Genomic DNA, 21766 nt, shown 5'->3' with positions numbered 1-21766 from the left:
TCCAAGCTTTTTATTTTGGGGGGGGTAAAAAATTTTGAAGGGGGGGTAATTCGTTTTTGGGGGGGGTAAAATGGCACGCAAAGCGCGCCGCAAATTTTGTTTACCCCCCCCCAAAATTTTTAACCCGGGGGTAAAATTTGCTTGGGGGGGGTAATTACCCCCCCTGAAATCTGTTGGCAGGGGTAAATTTAGTTTACCCCCCCAAAATTTTTACCCCGGGGTAAAATTTTTGGGAGGGGTAATTTAAATTTTATTAAATATATAGTATAATTTTTTTTTATTAGAGATTTTTTATTTGGGGGGGGTATTTACCCTCCCAAAATTGTTTGGGGGGGGTAAATACCCCCTCCTAAATGGTTGGTAAATTTTAAATGGGGGGGGGGGTAAAATGAAAAAAATTTTGGGGGGGGGTAATCGCCCCATTACCCCCCCCCCCCTTGGACGTCTATTGGAGCTACTAATAACACAATTTGAAATGCCCCCTCCCATCCTATCTAAGAAACTGTAAAAATTGAAAAAATTTCAGCTATTATTTTTTTGTATTTTTGTTATTTTTCTTCGCTAATATAAATGAATATAGAATTAATTTTACCCTTTATAATTAATTTGTTATATCTTTTAGCTAATTGTGTACAGTATATGCAAAGGGTGGATATATTTTGGCAGTAACAGTAAGCTTTTTCTTGAACTTTGCTAATTAAAAAATTTGCCTTTTTGTACGACCACTCTGTGATATGTTACTCCGTATTGATTTGTCTTTATATAAATATGGGGGTAATGTTCCTATACAAAATTGATGGACAACCATTCCAGGGATCTAAATGGATAAGACAATGGTCCATTATCGATAAATAGTTGTACATCCCCAATGATGATACACAAAATTACCCTTTCTGTAGATTGCAATTAGTGGTTGAGATGCTAGGACACTGAACCTAATAAATCGATCAATAAAAATTCAATAAAAGTTCCGAATGTTGTCAAGCCAACAAATAAGAAATCGCTATGATAAAACTTTGGGGACTGATTTAATAAACAGTTCAGTGTCTCCTCCCTCCCTGCAAGCATTCAGAGAAAAAAACATTGACAAATCTAAGGCACTTAGAACGTTTTAGGATATATGTTGTGTAGATTTTTTTTTTGCATCTCAAGTGTTTTTTCAGACACATTGACACCGATGATAGGTCAACTGTCTAGTGCTGCAGTGGCATCCATTCACATTTAAAAAAAAAACTTATTCATATTCTAGGATAACCCAGATTTTTTGCTCGTCTATAAAAGGTCCATTAGATCGTTTTTTTCCAAACTACCGACATTTTAGATGTGTGAATAACAAAATTTTATGTGGACATTTAATTAGTATTAGTGGATTTTTTATCTATAATTATGTTCTTAAAAAGATAAATTTCTCTTGAAAGAACATGTATCATTAATAAAACAAGGATGACAACATCCATAAAAGCGAAGCACTGAAACGGTAGGACAAACGGACACTAACACTTGTATAGTGTCAGAACTGAATGATCAGAATATAAATGTATAAATGTCTAAGCAAAATTGTAAGTAAAATTGTTGAAAAACTGCTTGATCCAGAATAATGTTTATGGACATACTTACATTTTTAGGACTTGATTATAGAGTTGCTTCGCTTTTAATATTGTACTTTATTGTCCCAGAAATCAGTATGCCAAAAATCAGATCAATCGGATAATTAAATCACATAAAAATGTGTTGTTAAAAAAGTAACATTTTTAAATTGGACGTTGTTAAAAAAGTAACATTTTTAAATTGGACGTACGGACATTCTGGTAATGATCATAGAGTTGCTACGCTTTTTAAATCGTACCTAACTACTACAGGAATCACCATGCAAAGTTTGAAGTCAATAGGACAATTCTAACATGCCTAAATTAGCGAAAAAAGCTATCCGTTACGGACGGACGGACGGACCGACCCTAATTATAGAAAAGCTTCGCTCTTAAATAATTACACATTAAAATAATTTATTGAAATATTACAATACACACAATATTATAAACTATAAATATATTGAATATAAAATCTTAAATTACATTTTTAATGATAAAAACGTATATAGCATCCGAAAGAAAGTTATTTTAAGATTAAGACATTTTTTAATAATTAAAAAATAATAATTAAAAGACATCTAATGTTTTTGCTACACAATTTCGAAATTAAAATGTCTTCAGATACAAACTATTTATTATTTTGATGATGTGAATATTTCAGACTTTTGTGACAACTTTCAGTGAATCTGGGATGTTGGCTCTACGTGGTTGACCTAAAAAATAACATATTCAGAAGGGTATAAGAATAATATCATAAAATATTGTTTTCATTTAATCCAGGTGGTTTTGGGATGAGATCTCTGTACCTGGATAACTTTGCCCACCAGGATGGAGATATTACAAAATTCCCACTCTCAGTTATCTATCATACCCATAATTAAAAAGTCACTCAGTTATAGCATTTTATCTTTCATACACAGAAAATGAATTAGAAAAAATCAGAGGGGGGCCTTCAACGCCCCTACCCCCCCCCCCTCGACTGTTAAGGGTTAATCTGTCCATCTGTACCTGGAACTAGCCTAGCCTGCTGATGAACCTGATTTCTGGAGCCATGGTTTTGATTCTTATAACCTCCATATAACCTCAATCGATTTTCCTGAAACAGGATTTCTGTCATATAGCAAAATTTAGACGCTTTTTATAGTGTCTATAAAAATATGACGTCGTACAATTTAAATTACCAATGGTAGGCCAATACACAGACTAAATTTTAAATTTTAGTAGGTCAGTATACATTTCAATTGATCAATTGTAGGCCAGTATTATGTGACTTTTTAAAGGCACTATAAACATATTTTCGTAAATTTACCTTGTTACCAAATAAAATAAAAATTTATTTAATTCTCTTCAAGCAAAGAAATATTTAACTTGCTGACTTTTTTTGAACTGACTTATGAAATAAATTTACCACAAAATTTATTTTTTCAAATAAATAATTTACCTGCATTTCATCTTCTTTCATCTCAAGCTTAAAAAACGAAATTGATATATTTTTTTAATAATAAGCTTATAAAACTTTAATTCATTTGAATTCCAGGTCGATTTGAGTACATATTGAGTGTAAGTATGGGTATTTCTATAGTGTTAAAAATATTTAGAAAAAGTTGTATTAAAATGTACAAAAAAATATGTAATTTAAATGTTTGGATTTCTAATAGGAATGCTTTAATGAAATACATCTTGGGTGAAATAAAAAAAAACTACTACACTGCTAATAAATGTATAATTATATTTCTGACGCTATTGGCTGATATTTAAAAAAAACAATGGAAAGTCGACACAGAGTCCCAATCCTGTGGGTTTCGTTACCTATAGCTCGTGCCCCCTCTTTTTTTACTTTAATGCACTGGTGAAAATAAAAGATGTACCTGGGCATATATTCTGTTACCCATAGTCTGTTCCAGATCAGATAGAGATACCTAAAATTAGAAATAGTTATCTATCGAATCGTATTATAAACAGCTTTCCACGAATATAAAAATGTACACTTATAAGATTAAAACCATTTGTATTAGCCCCGGGCTAAGAAAACTGGTATATATTTTATTATTGTTATTTTAATATTTGTGGAAAATCGTCTTTTATACGATGCTATATATGATATTTCAGTATGGGGAGTACCATTAATAATTCAACGGATGTCATTCGGTATCAAAACCATACTGAAAAAAGCTTTCATTTTCTACCTAATTACATTACTTTTAAAAGCGATGCTTTTCTATAATTAGGGTCGGTCCGTCCGTCCGTCCGTACGTCCGTCCGTCCGAGATAGTTACCTTTTATTCGTTAATTTAGGCATGTTAGAATTGTCCTATCGATTTTAAATTTTGCATGGTGATTCCTGTAGTAGTTAGGTACGAGTTAGAAAGCGTAGCAACTCTTTAATCGTTACCATAATGTCCGTACGTCCATTTTAAACATGTTGATTTCTTTTACTTTTTTAATAACAATTTTTTATGTATGTGATAAAATCATCCGATTGATCTGATTTTTTGATTACTGATTCCTATAACAATAAGGTACAATGTTATGAGCGAAGCATCTCTATAATCAAGCATTAAAATGTCAGTATGTCCTTAAACAGAATTCTGCATTTAATAAGTTTTGCAACAAATTTACGTATAATTTTGTCAAACCTTATATTTTCATATTTTGTATATTCAGTTCTGACACTCAACAATAGTTAATGTTCGTCTGTCATATCGTTTCCGAGCTTCGCTTTTATGGATGTTGTCATCCTTGTTTTTATATCTTTTACTAGTCATTCTTTATCTATGTAATATTGTTAGTAGGGTTGGACCGGATAACCGGCCATTTTCAATATCCGGCCGGATACCGGATATTGAAACTATCCGTATACCGGACATTGAAACTATCCGGATACTGGATATTGAAACTATCCGGATACCGGAGTCTGGCAGCTTGCTATCTATCTATCTGTCCATCTATCTATCTATCTATCTATACCTTGTCTAAATCTGCAGAAACCAACAGATTATCCATGCTTGATGACTGATTCAATGTTGGTCCCTAACAAAAATAGATCTTATAATATTTATTATTAAGCAGTAATTTTATTTATTATAGCTGCTTACCTTAATTCAATGTGTTATAATTGTTTGTAGCTCTTGCAAAAACTGGATTTTCTCTTTAAGATAGATGTTTGCTATTTTTGTGCAGATTCCTAAGACTATTAAGCTCTTGTAAAACTGAAAATTCCACCAATTTTTATCTTATTATGCTGATTTTAAGATTGTAAATATTCTGAAGACCAATGGGCCTTATATTTGTCCAACTAAATATATGCATTTTCTTACTTATTTAGTAAATTGTTTTCTCGTATTCATTCGAATCCGGTGGATAGGAACCGGTTCTCATCCATACGAAACAACTATGTCTATCATCGAATTATATCCAGCTTTCTACGAATATAAAAATGTACAATCATAAAATTAAAACCAGTTTTTTAGCTGGTGCCTTCTGCACCTCGGGGCTTAAAAAACTAGTTTTAATCTTATAATTGTACATTCTATATCCGCGGAAAGCCGTCTATAATACGATGCGATGATTAACTATTCAAGAATTGTTATATCAGTTATGGTTGATATCATCCTTGTATGTAATAATATTAACCTGGTAAATCGAATCCATACTGAAAGCAGTCTTCATGCCGCCTCTCTTACCAGGAGAGTTGTGAATATAGTTGGATCTACCTACAATGTTAGATGTCGTCTTACTTTCATTACTTTTTGTAATTTAAGTAGACAAAACTGAAAGCTTTTTATAGTGCATATAAAAATCACATGATACTAGCCTACCATTGGACAATTAAACAGTATACTGGCCTGCCATTGGTCATTTGTGTTGATGACGTTTGTTTGAATAAAACTGAACGATCATTAGCCTATATCTTTTTTGTTTATTGACAGGTTTGAAAAACATCTTTAAATATGCCAATGTTTTTGTATGTATATTAATTAAGGAAGAACAAAGAGAGGGAAGGGGTTAAATAACTGTATGTCCCCACCCCATGGACCCTGTGCCTACTTCCAAAAGGAAAAATCAATTTGCTAGCAGACAAAAAAAGGGTTCCAACCACTTAGGCTAGATAGTCGTCTAGGTTGTAGTACATCCATACTTATACATGTATGTATGACGAATATCTAATTTAACCGATAATATTCACATTACTCAAACACTGAACTGTTTACTTTTTACCAGGGCTCCGTAGCCGCGCATTAATCTCAAATTGAGAGCCGCTTGTATGCGCGGCTGACGAGCCCTTTATTTTACAGCAAAAGTTTTTATCAAAAAATTATCTTACTTTCATTATTCTCTCTCAATCTTGATACTCTTGTTTTAAACAACGGAGATTTTACCTACAAGAAGTTAAAGTTTAAAAAATTATTGAAATTAGTATAATTAAACTACATATTGAAGCCATTGAGCCCTGACTTGGAAGTTAAGTTTGCTTAACCAACAAAAAAAATAACAGAATCGAGATTATCAGAATAAAAAAAAAAAAAAATTTGAGATTTTCTCTTGGAGACTTTATCTATATAAATCACCTCTTGAAATTTCCTAAAACTTGCTTACAAGCATTGTGATTTGACTTACCACTGTAGTATAAAGGATATAATCTGATGTTTTATATAAAAACAAGGATGACAACATCTAAAGATTAAGAAAAATGTGAAAATATAGATGTAACCAAAACGCCAAGACCGCCATGGATGTTTCTTTGATATTTATGCTCCATAATAATGGGAATGTCCAGAAGAAGTTTCAGCCTTCTAATTTAGATAGGAGCCGAGAAAACCACATTTCCCTAACTTCGGCCCTTACGGACGGACGTACGGACATTTGTAATTAAATAGTAGCTTCGCTAGTAAAAATACTTGGGGTTTGGTCTCCTCAAAGCTACATTCTTGTGATTCTAATCCAGAATCCTGAAAAAATATAGGTAACTAGATTATTATTTTTCTTTCATTAAACTTTCCCTGTAAAGTAGTCCATATTCCAAGGAGGAAGGGGACACTAGCTGTATATAGTCCCCAAAGTTTTATAATAACGTTTTCTATTCATTTCCTTTACAACTTTGGGGCCTTTGGTAAATTTTTATTGGTAGGTTCACTGAGTAGAGTGTCGAAACGTTCCAACCAATAATTGTAATCTACAGAAGGGTTAATGAGGACTTAAATTGATTTATCGGCCATTGTCTTATCCCTTTAGATCCCTGATAAAAAAGTAAAAACAAAATATAGTTCGGGTAGAAAGTTTCAAATACAATAAAATGTTATTCAGTAATAATAAATAACCTGTTCATTATCGGAGATAACTTGTGGGCTTGATATTGTAACCTGAGTTACATAGAATAAAATCAAATAGAAATTAAACAAAAAAAACCTTTTTTATGGTTCTAAGAGCAGGGCTTTTCTATAATTAGAGTCGGTTCGTACGTTCGTAACGGATAGGAACAATTTAAAAGGCAAAGCAGTTCTATAATCATTTCTATCTGTATATCCATTTTAAAAAGGATGACAAATTTTAATTTTGGCTTATAAAAAGAATATATATATTTTATATAATATAAATATTATATATTACTTGATTGTGAAACTATTGATTCATAAAACAATCTCTTTTCTAAAATTTAAGTACGTTCATATTTATGTTCCTTTATACAAGAAATTTTGGAATATATTTTTTAAATAGGTTTAAATAATGTTGCATATTATATACCTTTTTAATTTTTTTGTCAAGCGTTGCTTTTATGGATGTTGCCATCGCTGTTTTAGAAAGTCAACTAGTCTAGCCTTTTCTTAGATCTTTCTGGACAAACACAAACATACATCTACCTACTTTAAAGAAGGGGTATAATTATTTTCTATTAATTATTTATTCTATGCCTGAGCGTTGAGCCCCAAATCCTCCAAAGATTTTTTTATCTGGCGGATTTTTTCATCCAACTCTTGACGCAGGATTTTGTTTTGATTCTTCTTTAAAAAAACAAAGATTAATATTATGTTTTAGCGATTTCCAGCAATCTGCCTAGTCGATCACAGAAACCCCCACCCAACAATCATTTCGAAATGGTTTAAAATTTTTTTGTTTATTAGATAAGGTCATTCAGTTTAGGTTAGGTTATATTGGGCATAAGTTAGTTTGGTAAGGTTAGGGCGCTTAGGGTTAGTCCCCCCCAACAGGAAACAGAATTTAGGAAAAAATAAACCCCTTCCGTATAAAAGATTAGAGGAAGAAGGAGGTGAATATTTTAATTTATATTTGTTTTAAATTGCTGAGCTTTGCAAAAAATAAACTTAATCTTTATTCCTGATCTTTATATCTCATTCTGGACTGTGGCTGTTGAGTTGGAGCTGTTGATTCCACAACCTTTGTCTCAATGTTGTTGGCAGCTGTAGTGTTGTTGTTGTTGTTGTTGTTATAGTGAACACTGCTGTAGATTCTACTGTTGTTGTTGTTAGTTAGATGTGCTGGAAGTTCAAACTCTTTCCTGAAACAAATTAAATCATAAATCAAATGTCTGTTGTTATAAGATTTATGATAATTTTGTTACAAATTAGGGGGAGAGTAAAAGTTAGGGAAGGAGGGGACATTGGGATGTTTATTACAAATATCCCCTATAAAGTTTTATAATAAAGATTTCTTATTTGTTGGCTCAACAACTTATGTTCATTAGGTTGAGTGTCCAAACGTTTAAACCAATAATGTAAACTACAGAAAGGGAAATTTTGTGCATCATCATTGGGGTTGTACATACGTTTGTCGGCTATTTTTTATCCCTGGAAAAGTTAACTGTCATTGGCCACTCCCTGTCGCATTTCATAATTTTATTTTTTTTTCTAACTAAAAAAAAGATAGAAAAAATAGCTATTTTAAGTTTTAAGAAAGAAGGACCCTAAAACAAATGTTGATGAATTAAGAGGGGAAGAAAGCAAAATATGACTTTGACTCTGTCATAATCGGGAATTCTTTATGAAGTAAAATAGGTACACCGCACAAAAATTCTAACTTTATCGGAAGCTCAGATCATGCGGAGGGGTGGGTAATGGGTTTATGATATTAAAGAACCAGATAGGAGTCCGACTGATGATCAAATCAAGGGTTAACTTGAATAAAGGAAGGGGTTATTTGCAAGGATCTTTAATAAATATTCTCGTATTTATTCGAATCCGGTGGATAGGAACCGGTCCTCATCCTTACGAAAAAAAAAACTATGTCTAGCATCGTATTATATTCAGCTTTCTATGAATATAAAAATGTACAATCATAAGATTAAAACCAGTTATTTTATCCCGCGCCTTTGGCACCTCGGGGCTAAAAAAAAACTGGTTTTAATCTTATAATTGTACATTCTATATCCGCGGAAAGCTGTTTATAATACGATGCGAGAAATAACTATTCCACCAAAACACGTTTTGCAAAACTTTGCTTTTTCTGGCTCTGAAAGATTGGGGGAAGTCTTCTCACATTTTATTACCAAAAAACACTGAAGATTACGGTATATTCCATGTAAATAAAACATACTAATAGAGCCCTGTATTTAGTAAATAATCTTTAAAATCTCACCTGTTACTCCTGTAAATAGATGGTTGAGTGAGCAGATCAGATGGATTATCATAATCATCAGATTTTAGATCCTTCTTTAGCCTTAATAATTAGAAATAGTATAAATTACTCAAATGCTTTACTAGCGGCTACACCACTAGATACTATCGAGGGATACTTGATGAAGAGGGTATGGCCCGGGCGAACAAAACTGGTAGCAATTTTATTATTTTTTTGTCTGTAATTCAATGCTATACATGCTTTTGGTTTATGGCAAAGAACCAAGTAAATAACTATACCTGTATCTTTAATGAGGACTTAGCCTTAAGATCAACCAATTGGTATTTTTTAGTTTTACTATTCGCAGAAAGCTTTCTTTATCGACATTATCTGTATCACGATGCCATAATAGTTTTTTATTGCAACGTTTTGTAGATAGCTTTCCGCGGATATTAAAATACTACTATACCTGTATCTATAATGTGGACTTAGCCTTGAGATCAGCCAATGGTCTGTCTCTAATTCACACCTAATACAAATGTCGTCTTGTAATGTAAAGCAATCAAAATTATGCAGATACGTTCTTCTTGTTTTTATAAAGAGCAAAATAAAAAAGTGATCTAAAGGGATAAGCTAAGGCCGATAAATTGATTTACATCCCAAATGATGATACACAAAAGTACCACTTTTGTAGATTAAAATTAATAGTTGAAATGTTTGAACACTCGACTTAATGAGGCAAGCAATAAAAATTCACTAGAGTCCCCAAAGTTATCAAGCTAACGAATAAGAAAACGTTATTATAAAACTTTGGGTACTAGAGTAATAAACAGCCCATTGTCCCCTCTCCCTCTGCGTTCCCCACTTTAACTCTGTACTAAAACACACTCCTCATTTGTTTTTTCAATTAAAAAAAAAACGAGTAGTGCAATAAAGCACTTTGTGTTAAAGCACCAGTGAATTCCTTCAAACCCTTTTCATTGTTTTAAGACTGTGAATTCAAATGATACATTGTTTAATACTTTACATCTATAAAGATCCTAAGGTTAAAATATATAAAAAAAAATATCCTGCAACCATTCAAGAACCTATGTAGAAAAAAGAACTCAATCAGTTTAGTAGTAATTTAAATCTTTACTGCTTTATATAATAGGATTTGCAGAAAATGAAAATTTACCTAGCATTTGTGGGTCTCCTGTCCCAGAATTGTTCAGTGGTTCCCATACTTTGTACATCCTTCTCTTTACACTTTAATACTTGATTCTAAATATAAACTATAGAGTAGTATTACTTAAAATAATACCTACATTAGAGATATAGTAACAATGTATCCATACTTTATACATCCTTCTCTTTACACTTTAATACTTGATTCTAAATATAAACTATAGAGTAGTATTACTTAGAATAATATTTACATATAGAAATATAGGAACAATGTATCCATACTTTATACATCCTTCTCTTTATACTTTAATACTTGATTCTAAATATAAACTATATATAGAGTAGTATTACTTAGAAAGAATAATATTTACATATAGAAATATAGGAACAATGTATCCATACTTTATACATCCTTCTCTTTATACTTTAATACTTGATTCTAAATATAAACTATATATAGAGTAGTATTACTTAGAAAGAATAATATTTACATATAGAAATATAGGAACAATGTATCCATACTTTATACATCCTTCTCTTTACACTTTAATACTTGATTCTAAATATAAATTATAGAGTAGTATTACTTAGAATAATATTTACATATAGAAATATAGTAACAATGTATCCATACTTTATACATCCTTCTCTTTACACTTTAATACTTGATTCTAAATATAAATTATAGAGTAGTATTACTTAGAATAATATTTACATATAGAAATATAGTAACAATGTATCCATACTTTATACATCCTTCTCTTTACAAAAAAAAACTAAGTAGCTAAAAAACCTGCCCAAAACCTGTCCAACAGCCATGGATATTTAATATTTTAATTATGCACGATATTGATGGTAATGTTGACAAGAAGTTTCAGCCATCAATCTTTAAAAAGAGCCGAGAAAATCACGTTTCCCCTAAAATGCTAAAACGTTTCACACATACAGACTGACGGACATTTTAAATTACAGAGTAGCTTCACTTCCTTTAAAAAAGCACTAAAATAAAAGTTTTGACATACCTTGATTAGTTTTGACCACGAATTCATGCCCTCTGTTCTTCGAAAGTAGTTCCTTTAAAAAAAAATATATCAATATATTTGGTTTATTTAACACTAGCAGTTTCGGCCCTAGTAGACTCTAGGGGCACTTGACGGGGGGGGGGGGGGGTGTTGAATTGGACATTCCATTTTTTATTTGTTTTGTTTTCAAAAGAAAAAGTTTCAAAAGATAAGTAAGACAACTTTGTGTGATTACCTATAAAAATGATTAAGTCATTGATTGATTAATTTATACCCTTCCCTGCCCAATGCGATATTGGACATTGGATGTATATTAAGATATATAAGTTGGAAGGAATTTTAAAGTTAGAGGGAGATTTAAAATCTGCATCGAATTTTAAGGATTTTTTATAAAATTAGTTTTTTGTAAAATTCTAAAAAAAGCGGAAATACATTTTAAGTAAATAAATTTTGACCAATAGGATAGGTGGATTGGAAACTACCTGCGCTCTAATTGGTTGAATGATGTGCTACACTTAAGCTTCTCCAATCAGAGCGCAGATAATTTTCAATCCACCAATCACAGATGTCAAAATTAATTAACTTAAATTGTGTTTCCGCTTTTAGATAGAGAATTATACAAAAAACGAATTTTATAAAAAATCATTAAAATTTGATGCAGATTTCAAATCTCCCTCTAACATTAAAATTCTTTCCAACTTATATATCCTATATTGAGCAATTGTGATTTTCTTCGCTGCTATTTTAGATAGACAGATGTTAAGCAGTTTAGCTATTCTGGTTATCTTAATATTTTGAATGGTGATTCTTAGGAAGATATGGTAATGTTATAAAACAAAAGCATCTCCATAATCAAGTCTTAAAAATAAAGCAATTTAGAAGCCGATTTTTGTCCTACTTTAGTTAAAAATTATAGATAAAATTCTGCCGCTTTTAAAGTAAAAATTTGTATTTGACCTACTGTATACTTCGCTTCCATGGATTTTAGCATCCTTGTTTAAGTTTATGCTATTGGATACGCCCTTAGAGATCTCTAAAATACATAATTATAGAAATAGCTTATCTATGTTAAGAGGAGAACCAAATCCTTCAGTACAGACAGACAGACACAGATCATGTTCCTTTTACATAAGGATTCAACGTAATGGTTACTTTTGGAGATACGGAAAGTGTCGTGTGTGACGTCATAAAAATGCATCTAAATCACTCTCTTTTTTAGGGGTTTCCTTTCCCACTTCTCCTCTTATCTTTCCTTTTTAGACGTATTTCTATAAAGTTCCACATGCAACTTTCCGTATCTGCTTACATTTTCTTACCTGCCAATGCCCTCTCCCTCAAGAAGAAGAACCAAGCTTCCCCTTCTCTCTACACATCTCACTTCCCTATTCGATGAAATTGTTATTCATTATGATAGGCATTCCATTGAAGAACAATTTATTAATACGGGTAAGGATATAGAATACGTGGATAGATTTTGTGAAAGATTCTTGCATATCTTAGTAAAATATTTCTTCCAGATGGCTTATATAACGATACAAAGCGTAAAGTTCCATTTTTTTGCCATTAAATTAAACCAGTCATGTGTCTTTTTGTCAGTATACCAGTGCATTGTCAGTATACCAGTGTATTGTCAGTATACCAGTGTATTTGGACAAAGTAGGAATGTTATTGGTTCATTTTGCGGCCAACTTTTTAAAATAGGAAAGTCTTATCTTTTATTACTTCAAAAACCAAAGTTACTTACCTGATGTTAAAAAGATCAATTTTCCATAGTAAATCACCAGGCTAAAAAAGATAATTTTACAATAAACATATTTTTTAAGAAACGTAAAATTCATAAAGGGCTAGAATCCCAAACTCAAGAGAGATAGTCAGAAAAACATTTTTTGGGGGGTATATTACTCCAAAACAAATTTATTGAACAAAACTAAGCTACATTGATGGTTATGCAACAATCAGGCAAACAGTTTCCGAGATATAACTGTGCAGAAAGATGGACATACACCCAGATACTTTAGAATATAGGATTATTTATAGGCTATCTAATACAATTAAGTAGAGCTTTCACACAAAGAACCTGTCGAGAACTAATACCAACCTTATCTTTAAAATAAATTTAAAAAAAGACATAGGTAGTTTTTTCCTATGCCCAACCCTTGCAAGGCCTATAATTACTGTACCCTAACCCAGCGGGTCTATCAAGTAACAAATATAACTTAAATAAACCTGAACTGCTAATAATCAAACAAACGGAAGAAAAATAACCAAATAATTTATGAACAATTTAAATTTATAAATATTAAAATTACCTGATTTAGAAATAGTTTATAACAGAAGAGGTAGTTCTGTGTTAGAATTAGGAATCTTTCTTTCCACTTTGCCAGAAAACCTAAGCATAAAAAACATATATATATTAAAAATCACGCAACCTATTTCTTCAAAGAGGATTTTTTTCTTCTATGGACTATTTCTCATGGGATGGTGGTTGTACCCTCCCTCAAAATAGTTATCAACCTTCCAACGAACTAAGAGAAGCTAAGTTTAAAAAGAGAACCATATTTTTAGCGGTTCAGACGCATAGGCAGGCATAATTTATCTATAATACAAAGTAGAACGATGTCTGTCTGTCCGTCCGTCCGTCTGTCCCTTAAGATTTCGGTAACCACTGAACCGATCGGATTCTACTCTTCAGGGTATATACCTATTGGTCCTGTGGTAGTTTTAAGTTATTTTCTTGGAGGGGGTGGGACATAAAAAATGTTTTCTGGGGAACACATTAAACTACAAGCAGCAACAGTAGTAATTTTTTAGAATTATTATTTTTTTATTTATTTTTTATTTATTTTTGAATTACCTTATGGGGCAAAGAGGCTAGGGGCGAAGTTGCTAGTTATCAAAAAAATAAGAGGTAGACTCCCCCCCACCTATACCCTCATCTTAAGTGTCCCTAGGGACCTCTAGGGGCGGATCCTCGCTCTAGTAACAAATATAAAGATAATAACCTGAAGTTTGGTGCCACACTTCTCCACTCAAAATCGGCTCAACCTATCAAGAAAAAAAAAATTTATTTTTATTTGTTATATATCTGTTCTCAATATTTCTTTATCTAAAGAGAAAAAACTGTTGTGTTTTACGATTAGTGATATATTTTTTTTTAAATTAGGCTATTTTAATGGCCTGAAAGTAATGGGTGAAAATAGATTTTCCAGAATGAAATTTTCCCCTTTGATTTTTGCATCCATTTGTTTTTAAGACATTTATGAAGTAATGTATTAAGTAGTGTTTAAATCCTATTATATAAAGAAGTATTGCTTTTGTTTTGTCCGTTAAAATCTTGCTAACCGCTGCGACGATATTGGTTCTCCATTTTATGGAAGCAATTCGATTTTTATATTAAATTGTTAGGTTGGGTTTATTATATTTTATTGCCCTCCCGAGTCCCCTCCCATCCCTGGAGGCTAGATGATAAGTGCGAAGCCATTAGTGGGATAAAATCAACATTTTCCCTAGTTCCTAAATGTAAATATGTTAAAAGTTTAAATTTTGTTAAGTAAGTTATTTTGGCAGCTATTTTAAGCTTTTCCTCAAGGCGACATTAGAGAGATCTTTATTAACATATTTAAGACAAGCACAGTGACACGAATAACTAGTATGAAAAATAATAAAGAACAAGTTTTAAAAATTTTAAGCATTAAAAGTTGATGTTGTGATGTCAAGGGAAAAAAGAAAACCAAAGATTTAAAAAATGACGCCATACAATGCAAATGACCAATGATAGGCCAATAAACAGACTAAATTACAAAGAGCAGGTCAGTGTAGGTTATACTCGACCAATGGTAGGCCAGTAACGCGTCTTATTTTATAGGCAATATAAAAAACATCAGCTTACCTTATCTGAAGCCTGGGATTTTCTTCTGCTGTTTTGATTTTGATTATTCTGGTTTGTATACCTTTCATCCTGCTCACCAGTTTCTATGAAACTAAAACAATAGGGTTCTTTTATACTCAAAACCTAATCTCTACATCAGGGAAAAGGGAATGTGATTCTGACAAACAATTCTAAAGGAAAATTTCCCCGCAACCACCTATCCCTTTTCCTCCCCTTCTTACCCACCCCTCTTTAGTTACATAAAAACAAGATATACCCTCAACTTCAAAAGGTTTCGTGATTTTTGTATAATTGATAGAATAGCTAGGCCTGCCTAACATAAAAGAGAGAGGGGACAATGAGCTGATTACACTAGTCCCCCCCTACCCTAATGTTTTATAATCACGTTTACTTATTTGTTGGAACTTAGTGAACTTTGATTGGTTGATTCATTAATTCAGTGTTCAATCGTTTAAACCACTAATTATAAACTACAGAAGAGGTAATTTTGTGTATCATTTTTGGGGATATACATCAATTTATCGGCCCTTGTCTTATCCCTTTAGATCCTAGTAAAAGTAACAGGATCTGTGTCTGTCTGTCTATGAGACTGAATGTATCGAAGGATCTCTAAAACCGCTAAACCTTTGCAATTTTCCTTTACAGTGTAGCTTCTCATAGGGAAGGTTTTAATTATATAATGGGAGGGTAACTATACCCTCCTAATATAAATAAAATAATCACCCCCCCCCATAAACAAAAATTTCTTTTGAAAATTAGAATTAAGTGATGGGTGAACACAGTAATAGTGTCTGACTGATTATGACGTAACAAAAAAAATTAGCCAATGAGAGGCCACTATAAATTTTACCATTGGTCAATAACGGCCTCTCATTGGCTAAATTTTTTTTGTTACGTCATAATCAGTCAGACACTATTACTGTGTTCGTGATGGGTCTACCATTTTCCCCAACCCCCTTACCTTTCTTAATAATGTCCTAAATGGCCAATGAAGTAGATAAAAATAAATGAATATATTTTCGTGGGTTTACTTTACCTTTGAGGTCTTGGCTTTAGAATAGTATAATCTGAACTCTCCACACAATAACTATAACAAATATATGATAACTAGATTAAAATCTTTTATTCCAAAAAATTATTATATTGGTAATTTGAATACCAAAAAAATAATGTTGATTAAAATCAGGTAATTTTCTCAGCTATTTATGAATGATTTTAGAAAAACATTTAAAATTATCTTTAGGTTAGATTAGACTTTAATAAGGATGAAAAGAACCATAAGTTGCGAAGTTGTATGGTCAAAAGAACAACATGAGTTATAAAATAAATTTTCAATTTTCAGCTTAGAAAAAATCACATTTCTTCCAAAGCATTACAGACTGACAGACAAAGCGATTAATAGGATAGCCTCAACACTAAAAATAATAATAAAATAAATAATATTATTCAACAGGGCAAGTCAGCCGCGCCTAAGCCTCAAATTTAAACCATTTTTTTTTAAGTTTGATTGCCGAACCCAGAAATAGTGTCGGACTGATTATGACGTAAAAAAAATAGCCAATGAGAGGCCATTATTGACTGATGGTAAAATTTATAGTGGCCTCTCATTGACAAATTATTTTTTTTACGTCATAATCAGTCTGACACTTTTACTGGGTTCTTGATTGCCATATTTGGGCCAGGTTAAAACTTCCATATGATTTTTAAAAATTTAATAGGGCTATTTCCCATAGGCTTACAGACGGCTGACGCGCGGCTGCTTAGCCCTAATATTCACCTTGTTGGCCTTTTCCTACTTTCTCGTCCACCCTTCCTGTCAAGCTTATTCCTAAAATATATATATATTATTATTAAGACGTTGTACACTAGTCCCCAAAGTTTTATAATTTATAGTAACGTTTTCTTATTCGTTGGCTTAACAACTTTGTAGACTTTTTATTAAATTTTGATTGGTTAGTGAGTGTCTAAACTTTTAAACCACTAATTGTAATCTATAAAAAGGGTAATTTTGTTTATCATCCTTGAAGATGTACATCAATCTATCGGCCGTTGTCTTATCCTTTAGATCCCTGATGAATGATACCTTAGTTTAACTTGCTGTTGCTGATAACCTTCGGATTCTCTCATTTTAATATTAGGGCTTTTCTAGCATTTCTGAAAATAGAAAACATTTATAATTAAGTCCGATAAATGAAAATGATATACCTCACTTAGTCGCCTAATTGACAAACAAGAATGGCAAAAGGACAAACGGACAAAGTGAGTTAAAGGGCAAATTTTTAAAGGTCATATAAAAATCTAATAAAAAAACGCTGAAATACTAAGACTGAAAAATAAAACTTAAATAGCCTAAAACCACTCAGGGACCTATATGAAGATTCACAGAAATGTAGAACTCAATAGGTTCATTAGTTCATTGAACCTTACTACTTTACATAAAAGGAGTAGCTAAATTCCCCGAAGAGTAGAGCCCAATCGGTTTAGGGGTTACTGAGATCTTGAGCTTCAGACAGACAGACAAACATCGTTGTACTTTGTATCATAGATATAAAACAAACATCCCTATTGTGTACGCCCTTTTATGAATGATATTGTTTGTAGCTCAATTATGAATTATGTAGAGCCAATGAAATATTAAATCATTTAAGTCATCCATCTCTTTTAAGGTGGGTTTTTAAAATCATTTTATTTTATTTCTATTTTGATTGCATAATGAAATAATTTACTTTTCTTAATTCTAAAGCTTCTACGCCCCTAGAGGCCTCTAGGATCACATTCAATTTAAGTTTTAAAAAGTAAAAGTAAAAAGATTAGGGGGGAGTTAGTCCTTTTTTAGGAGTGATTTCTTTTTTAAGTTGGTGGTATCCTCCACCAAAATGGTTAATGGTTAACCTTCCAAGGTTATATGAGAAGCTACAATGTAAAGGAGAAGAATAACCTTTCAAGGACACACAGACAGACACAGATCCTGCTACTTTTATATGAGGATTTTATATTTCAATTGCTTATGATTAGATCCATTTATATACTTTTTAAATATAACCTGATCCAGGTTTAAGTCTATTTTCTTGCGGGCACAATATTGAGAGTTAGTTAGGTATTGAAGTATTAAGTATTCTAAAGAACACGCAACTGTGGGTTAACCCGAATCTCAAATGCGCGACTTTAATAGTTACAGTAATAGGAATGCTTTGGCCAAAAACAGGTGCAACTTATTATTATGCACAGTTAGGACTTCCAGACAAAGGACGTTCAATCAGAGAGTTGGTTGTCTGATGGGTGTTATTCAACCTAATAATCAGGGGGTGTTGTGATAAGAAAAGTACCTCGGGGCTTAAAAACTGGTTTTAATCTTATAATTGTACATTCTATATCCGCGGAAAGCTGTTTATAATACGATGCTAGACATAGTTTTTTCGTATGGATGAGAACCGGTTCCTATCCACCAGATTCGAATGAATACGACAAAAGACGTTAAAGTGCCATGGACGAATAATATTATAAATCAAGGTAATACAATAACAGAAGAAAAAGAAGAAATAAATGTTTAAAGCCTGGCTTCTGCATGCCAAATGCATGGGTGGTTCAGTACAATTCATAAAACCCACAGAATCGGTGTGCATGCGGTATTGCAAAAATTATAATGAACTAACATCTACGCCTCTAGCATTTTGGAGTTCTGTATCTAAGGGAAAAAGAAAGTAGGAAAATAGCCTAAAACCATCTAGAGGCCTATATGAAGCTCCCAAAGAATGGAGAACTCAATCAGTTCAGTTGTTATCGAAGTCCCAAGCTACAGCTAAAAAAATTCCTTACTTCTTTATATGATAAGATTTAAATTGGTATTTTTGCGATACTTCTTTATATAACGTTAAAGTTATTTAGCATTTATTTAAAATAATCTTAATAATAAATAAGTAAGGATTTAAAAAAAGAGTTTTAGCTTTTAGATTGACCGAATCGGCTGTACTTTTAAGGGAATCTTGTTTCAAAAGGAGTAGTTAGAAGCGCAAGAAAGTGTAATTTGTGACGTCATAAAAATACGACTAAAAAGAAAAGATGAGAGGAGAATCGGAAAGGGAAACCCTAAAAGAGATTGGTTTTAATGACGTCACACATGACACTTTCCGGCATTTCGGGTATTTATCTTCCCCAGACGATTAATAATCCCAAATATTGCAGCTGTGCTAATAGTAATATTTGTATGTTGGTATGCACACCGAGATAATCATCCCTACTTCTCTTCCTTTGATTGCATACTTGGTGTTTGGTCACATACAAAACAGTTAAATTATTTATATAGCGATAAACAAATACCAACAATAATACAACTGTATACATATTTGACTCGAAAACTGGTTTTTAAGGCATAATTTGTTGAAAATCGTGACATTTTTTTCTGATATATAGCTCCTCACGTCATAATGAAGAAAATGAGATATTAATGATTAATTTCTGACAGGGGTAAGTGGGTTAAATTAGCCAATACTATTTTACCTTATTTACAGGTGGGGTGTTTGACTTAATGAGGTAAAAAAGGGGAAGACACTTTAAAATTCAAATTCTTGAGGGGGTGTTGAAATCCAATCCTTCATATTGTAATTAAAAATAAAACAATAAGATTAATTTTTATTTGCTTAATATTGGTAAAGTAAAAAATCATATAAGAAGCTTTGTATTTTATATGAGATGGTTTTAAGCCAATAGCCTTTAATGGCAAAGGACATAATTATCAAAAATATTTCTTTATTTACATCGTATTAACACCTTTCATTGCATCGTCGGTACTCATTCAAATCGGTTTCTAAAACTAATTTAAAATTGAAAATCACACAACAAATATATGACATATATGTTAAAATTTTACTGTGACTCTATGATAAAATAAACTTTAAACCCGGCATAGAATGCATTAGCACAAATACCCTTAATTATCAATATCATGCGGAAAATTTATACAAATCAATTTCAAAATTTGAATATGAATGATCATAAACTATAAGAAAAGGGATTGGCTGTTCGTCTGTCTGTTCGTTAAGATATTGATCAAGATTGGGTTATCCTTTTTAGGGAAGCGTTGGTCTTAAGTAAGCTTTTTTCTTTCCATCTAATAGTAGCTCATGGTGGGGAGGGGGGGGGGATATTGTGCTGTTTATTACACTAGTCCCAAAAGTTTTATAATAAAGTTTTGTTATTCGTTTGTTGAACAACTTTGGGGACTTTTATTAAACTTAAATTGTTGAGTTGATTGTCCAAAGCATAGGCGTCCAAGGGGGGGGGTAATGGGCCATTTGGCACCCCCAAACGATTTTGGGGGTGCCTCAGGCACCCCCAAAATTTTTTGAACAATACCCCCCCCAAAAAAAAATTACCCCTACCTTGGGGGTGCCGTAGGCACCCCCAACGATTTTGGGGGGGGTATTTACCCCCCCCCAAACCATTTTGGGGGGGGTAATTACCCCCCCCAAAATAAATGTTCTTTAAAAAAAAAATTTTTGGGGGGGGTATTTACCCCCCCCAAATTGAATGTTCTTAAAAAAAAATTTTATTGAAAATTTTTTTGTGGGGGGGGGATCTATGATGTAATTGTAAAGCACTGAAGATTCCATAAAATAGATACCTAACTAAATTAAATATTTCATTAAATAATGAAAAAGAATTTCTATAGGCGATTTCTTTTGAGAGGATGTCAGGGTGTCTCAAAACTAGTTATAAAACTTACCAGGACCTATAAGACGCTTCACTTTAAAGTATAATCATATTGGTTCATTGGTTAGTGAGTTAATTATTGTATTTTTATGTTCTAAAGAATGAGATACTACTATATATTTGAATAGTAGTGGCGCCCTTAGCATCGTGTTTTCTAAAGGGTAAAAAGGGAGGAGAAAAATAGCCTAAAACCACTCAAAGGATTGTCCTATAATAGTGTGGAACCATCATGGGATCTATGTGAAGCTTTCCTAAAAAGGAGAACTCAGTATTAAAAGTAATGAAATCTGAAGCTATAGTCAAATAAACCTTACTTACTACTTTATGTTATAGGATAGTACTTATTAACTTAATAGATTAGGTAGGTGCTTTTTTTACATAATTAAATTACCCCCCCCAAAAATTTTACCCCCGGGGTAAATTAGTTTGGGGGGGGGTAATTACCCCCCCCAACAGATTTGGGGGGAGTATTTACCCCCCCCAACAGACTTTAGGGGGGGTAATTACCCCCCCCAATCAAATTTTACCCCAGGGGTAAAAATTTTGGGGGGGTAAAAAAAAATTTCGGCGCGCTTCGCGCGCCATTTTACCCCCCCCTAAAATTTTTTACCCCCCCCCAAAAAAAAAGCTTGGACGCCCCTGGTCCAAAGGTTTCAACCACTAATTGTAATCCAAAAATGTGTAATTTGTGTATCATGATTGGGAATGAACACCAATTTATCGGCAATTGTCTTATCCCTTGAGATCCCTGGGTATTTGCCTACTTTACGGTCAGCTGAATTTGAGTTTCCGATTGTGTACAAAGTTTCCTCGTCCTATCT

At 32.4% G+C, this 21766-nt stretch overlaps 2 protein-coding genes across 2 annotated transcripts; both read right to left on the bottom strand.

The window, feature by feature from the left end:
• Nucleotides 1–2105: 2105 nt before the first annotated feature.
• On the bottom strand, nt 2106–7675 carry LOC145331169 (uncharacterized). Its single transcript, XM_080175794.1, has 11 exons — nt 7670–7675; nt 7499–7588; nt 6908–6949; nt 6488–6538; nt 5914–5968; nt 5223–5302; nt 4557–4619; nt 3458–3508; nt 3031–3057; nt 2598–2685; nt 2106–2302 (listed from the first exon to the last, which is right to left on the bottom strand). The coding sequence occupies exons 1-11, from the start codon at nt 7673–7675 to the stop codon at nt 2247–2249; spliced, it is 609 nt and encodes a 202-aa protein (XP_080031920.1). The 3' UTR covers nt 2106–2246.
• Nucleotides 7676–7916: 241 nt separating this feature from the next.
• On the bottom strand, nt 7917–17401 carry LOC145331168 (uncharacterized). The gene is made up of 13 exons (XM_080175793.1): nt 17320–17401; nt 17014–17064; nt 16273–16323; nt 15237–15327; nt 14350–14392; nt 13657–13736; nt 13092–13132; nt 12664–12729; nt 11348–11399; nt 10336–10421; nt 9628–9687; nt 9180–9260; nt 7917–8103 (listed from the first exon to the last, which is right to left on the bottom strand). The coding sequence occupies exons 1-13, from the start codon at nt 17361–17363 to the stop codon at nt 7917–7919; spliced, it is 933 nt and encodes a 310-aa protein (XP_080031919.1). The 5' UTR covers nt 17364–17401.
• Nucleotides 17402–21766: the final 4365 nt, after the last annotated feature.

The sequence above is a fragment of the Acartia tonsa genome, chromosome 11 (genome assembly GCF_053477335.1).
Source record: "Acartia tonsa isolate MP-2025a chromosome 11, ASM5347733v1, whole genome shotgun sequence".
Taxonomy (NCBI): domain Eukaryota; kingdom Metazoa; phylum Arthropoda; class Copepoda; order Calanoida; family Acartiidae; genus Acartia; species Acartia tonsa.
Note: the sequence above shows the minus strand (reverse complement) of the source record. Positions and strands in the feature narration are given on the sequence as shown.

Coding starts and splice junctions, on each gene's coding strand:
- LOC145331169 (XM_080175794.1), bottom strand. Junction 6,539..6,907: donor TTATCTCCGATAATGAACAG/GTTATTTATTAT, acceptor ATATTTTTTCAG/GATTCTGGATTAGAATCACA. Junction 3,509..4,556: donor TTTCTGCAGATTTAGACAAG/GTATAGATAGAT, acceptor TTCTAATTTTAG/GTATCTCTATCTGATCTGGA.
- LOC145331168 (XM_080175793.1), bottom strand. CDS start 17,363: ATGAGAGAATCCGAAGGTTATCAGCAACAGCAAGTTAAACTAAG. Junction 13,737..14,349: donor AGTGTGGCACCAAACTTCAG/GTTATTATCTTT, acceptor TTTTATGCTTAG/GTTTTCTGGCAAAGTGGAAA. Junction 11,400..12,663: donor GAGGGAGAGGGCATTGGCAG/GTAAGAAAATGT, acceptor TTTTTTTTAAAG/GAACTACTTTCGAAGAACAG.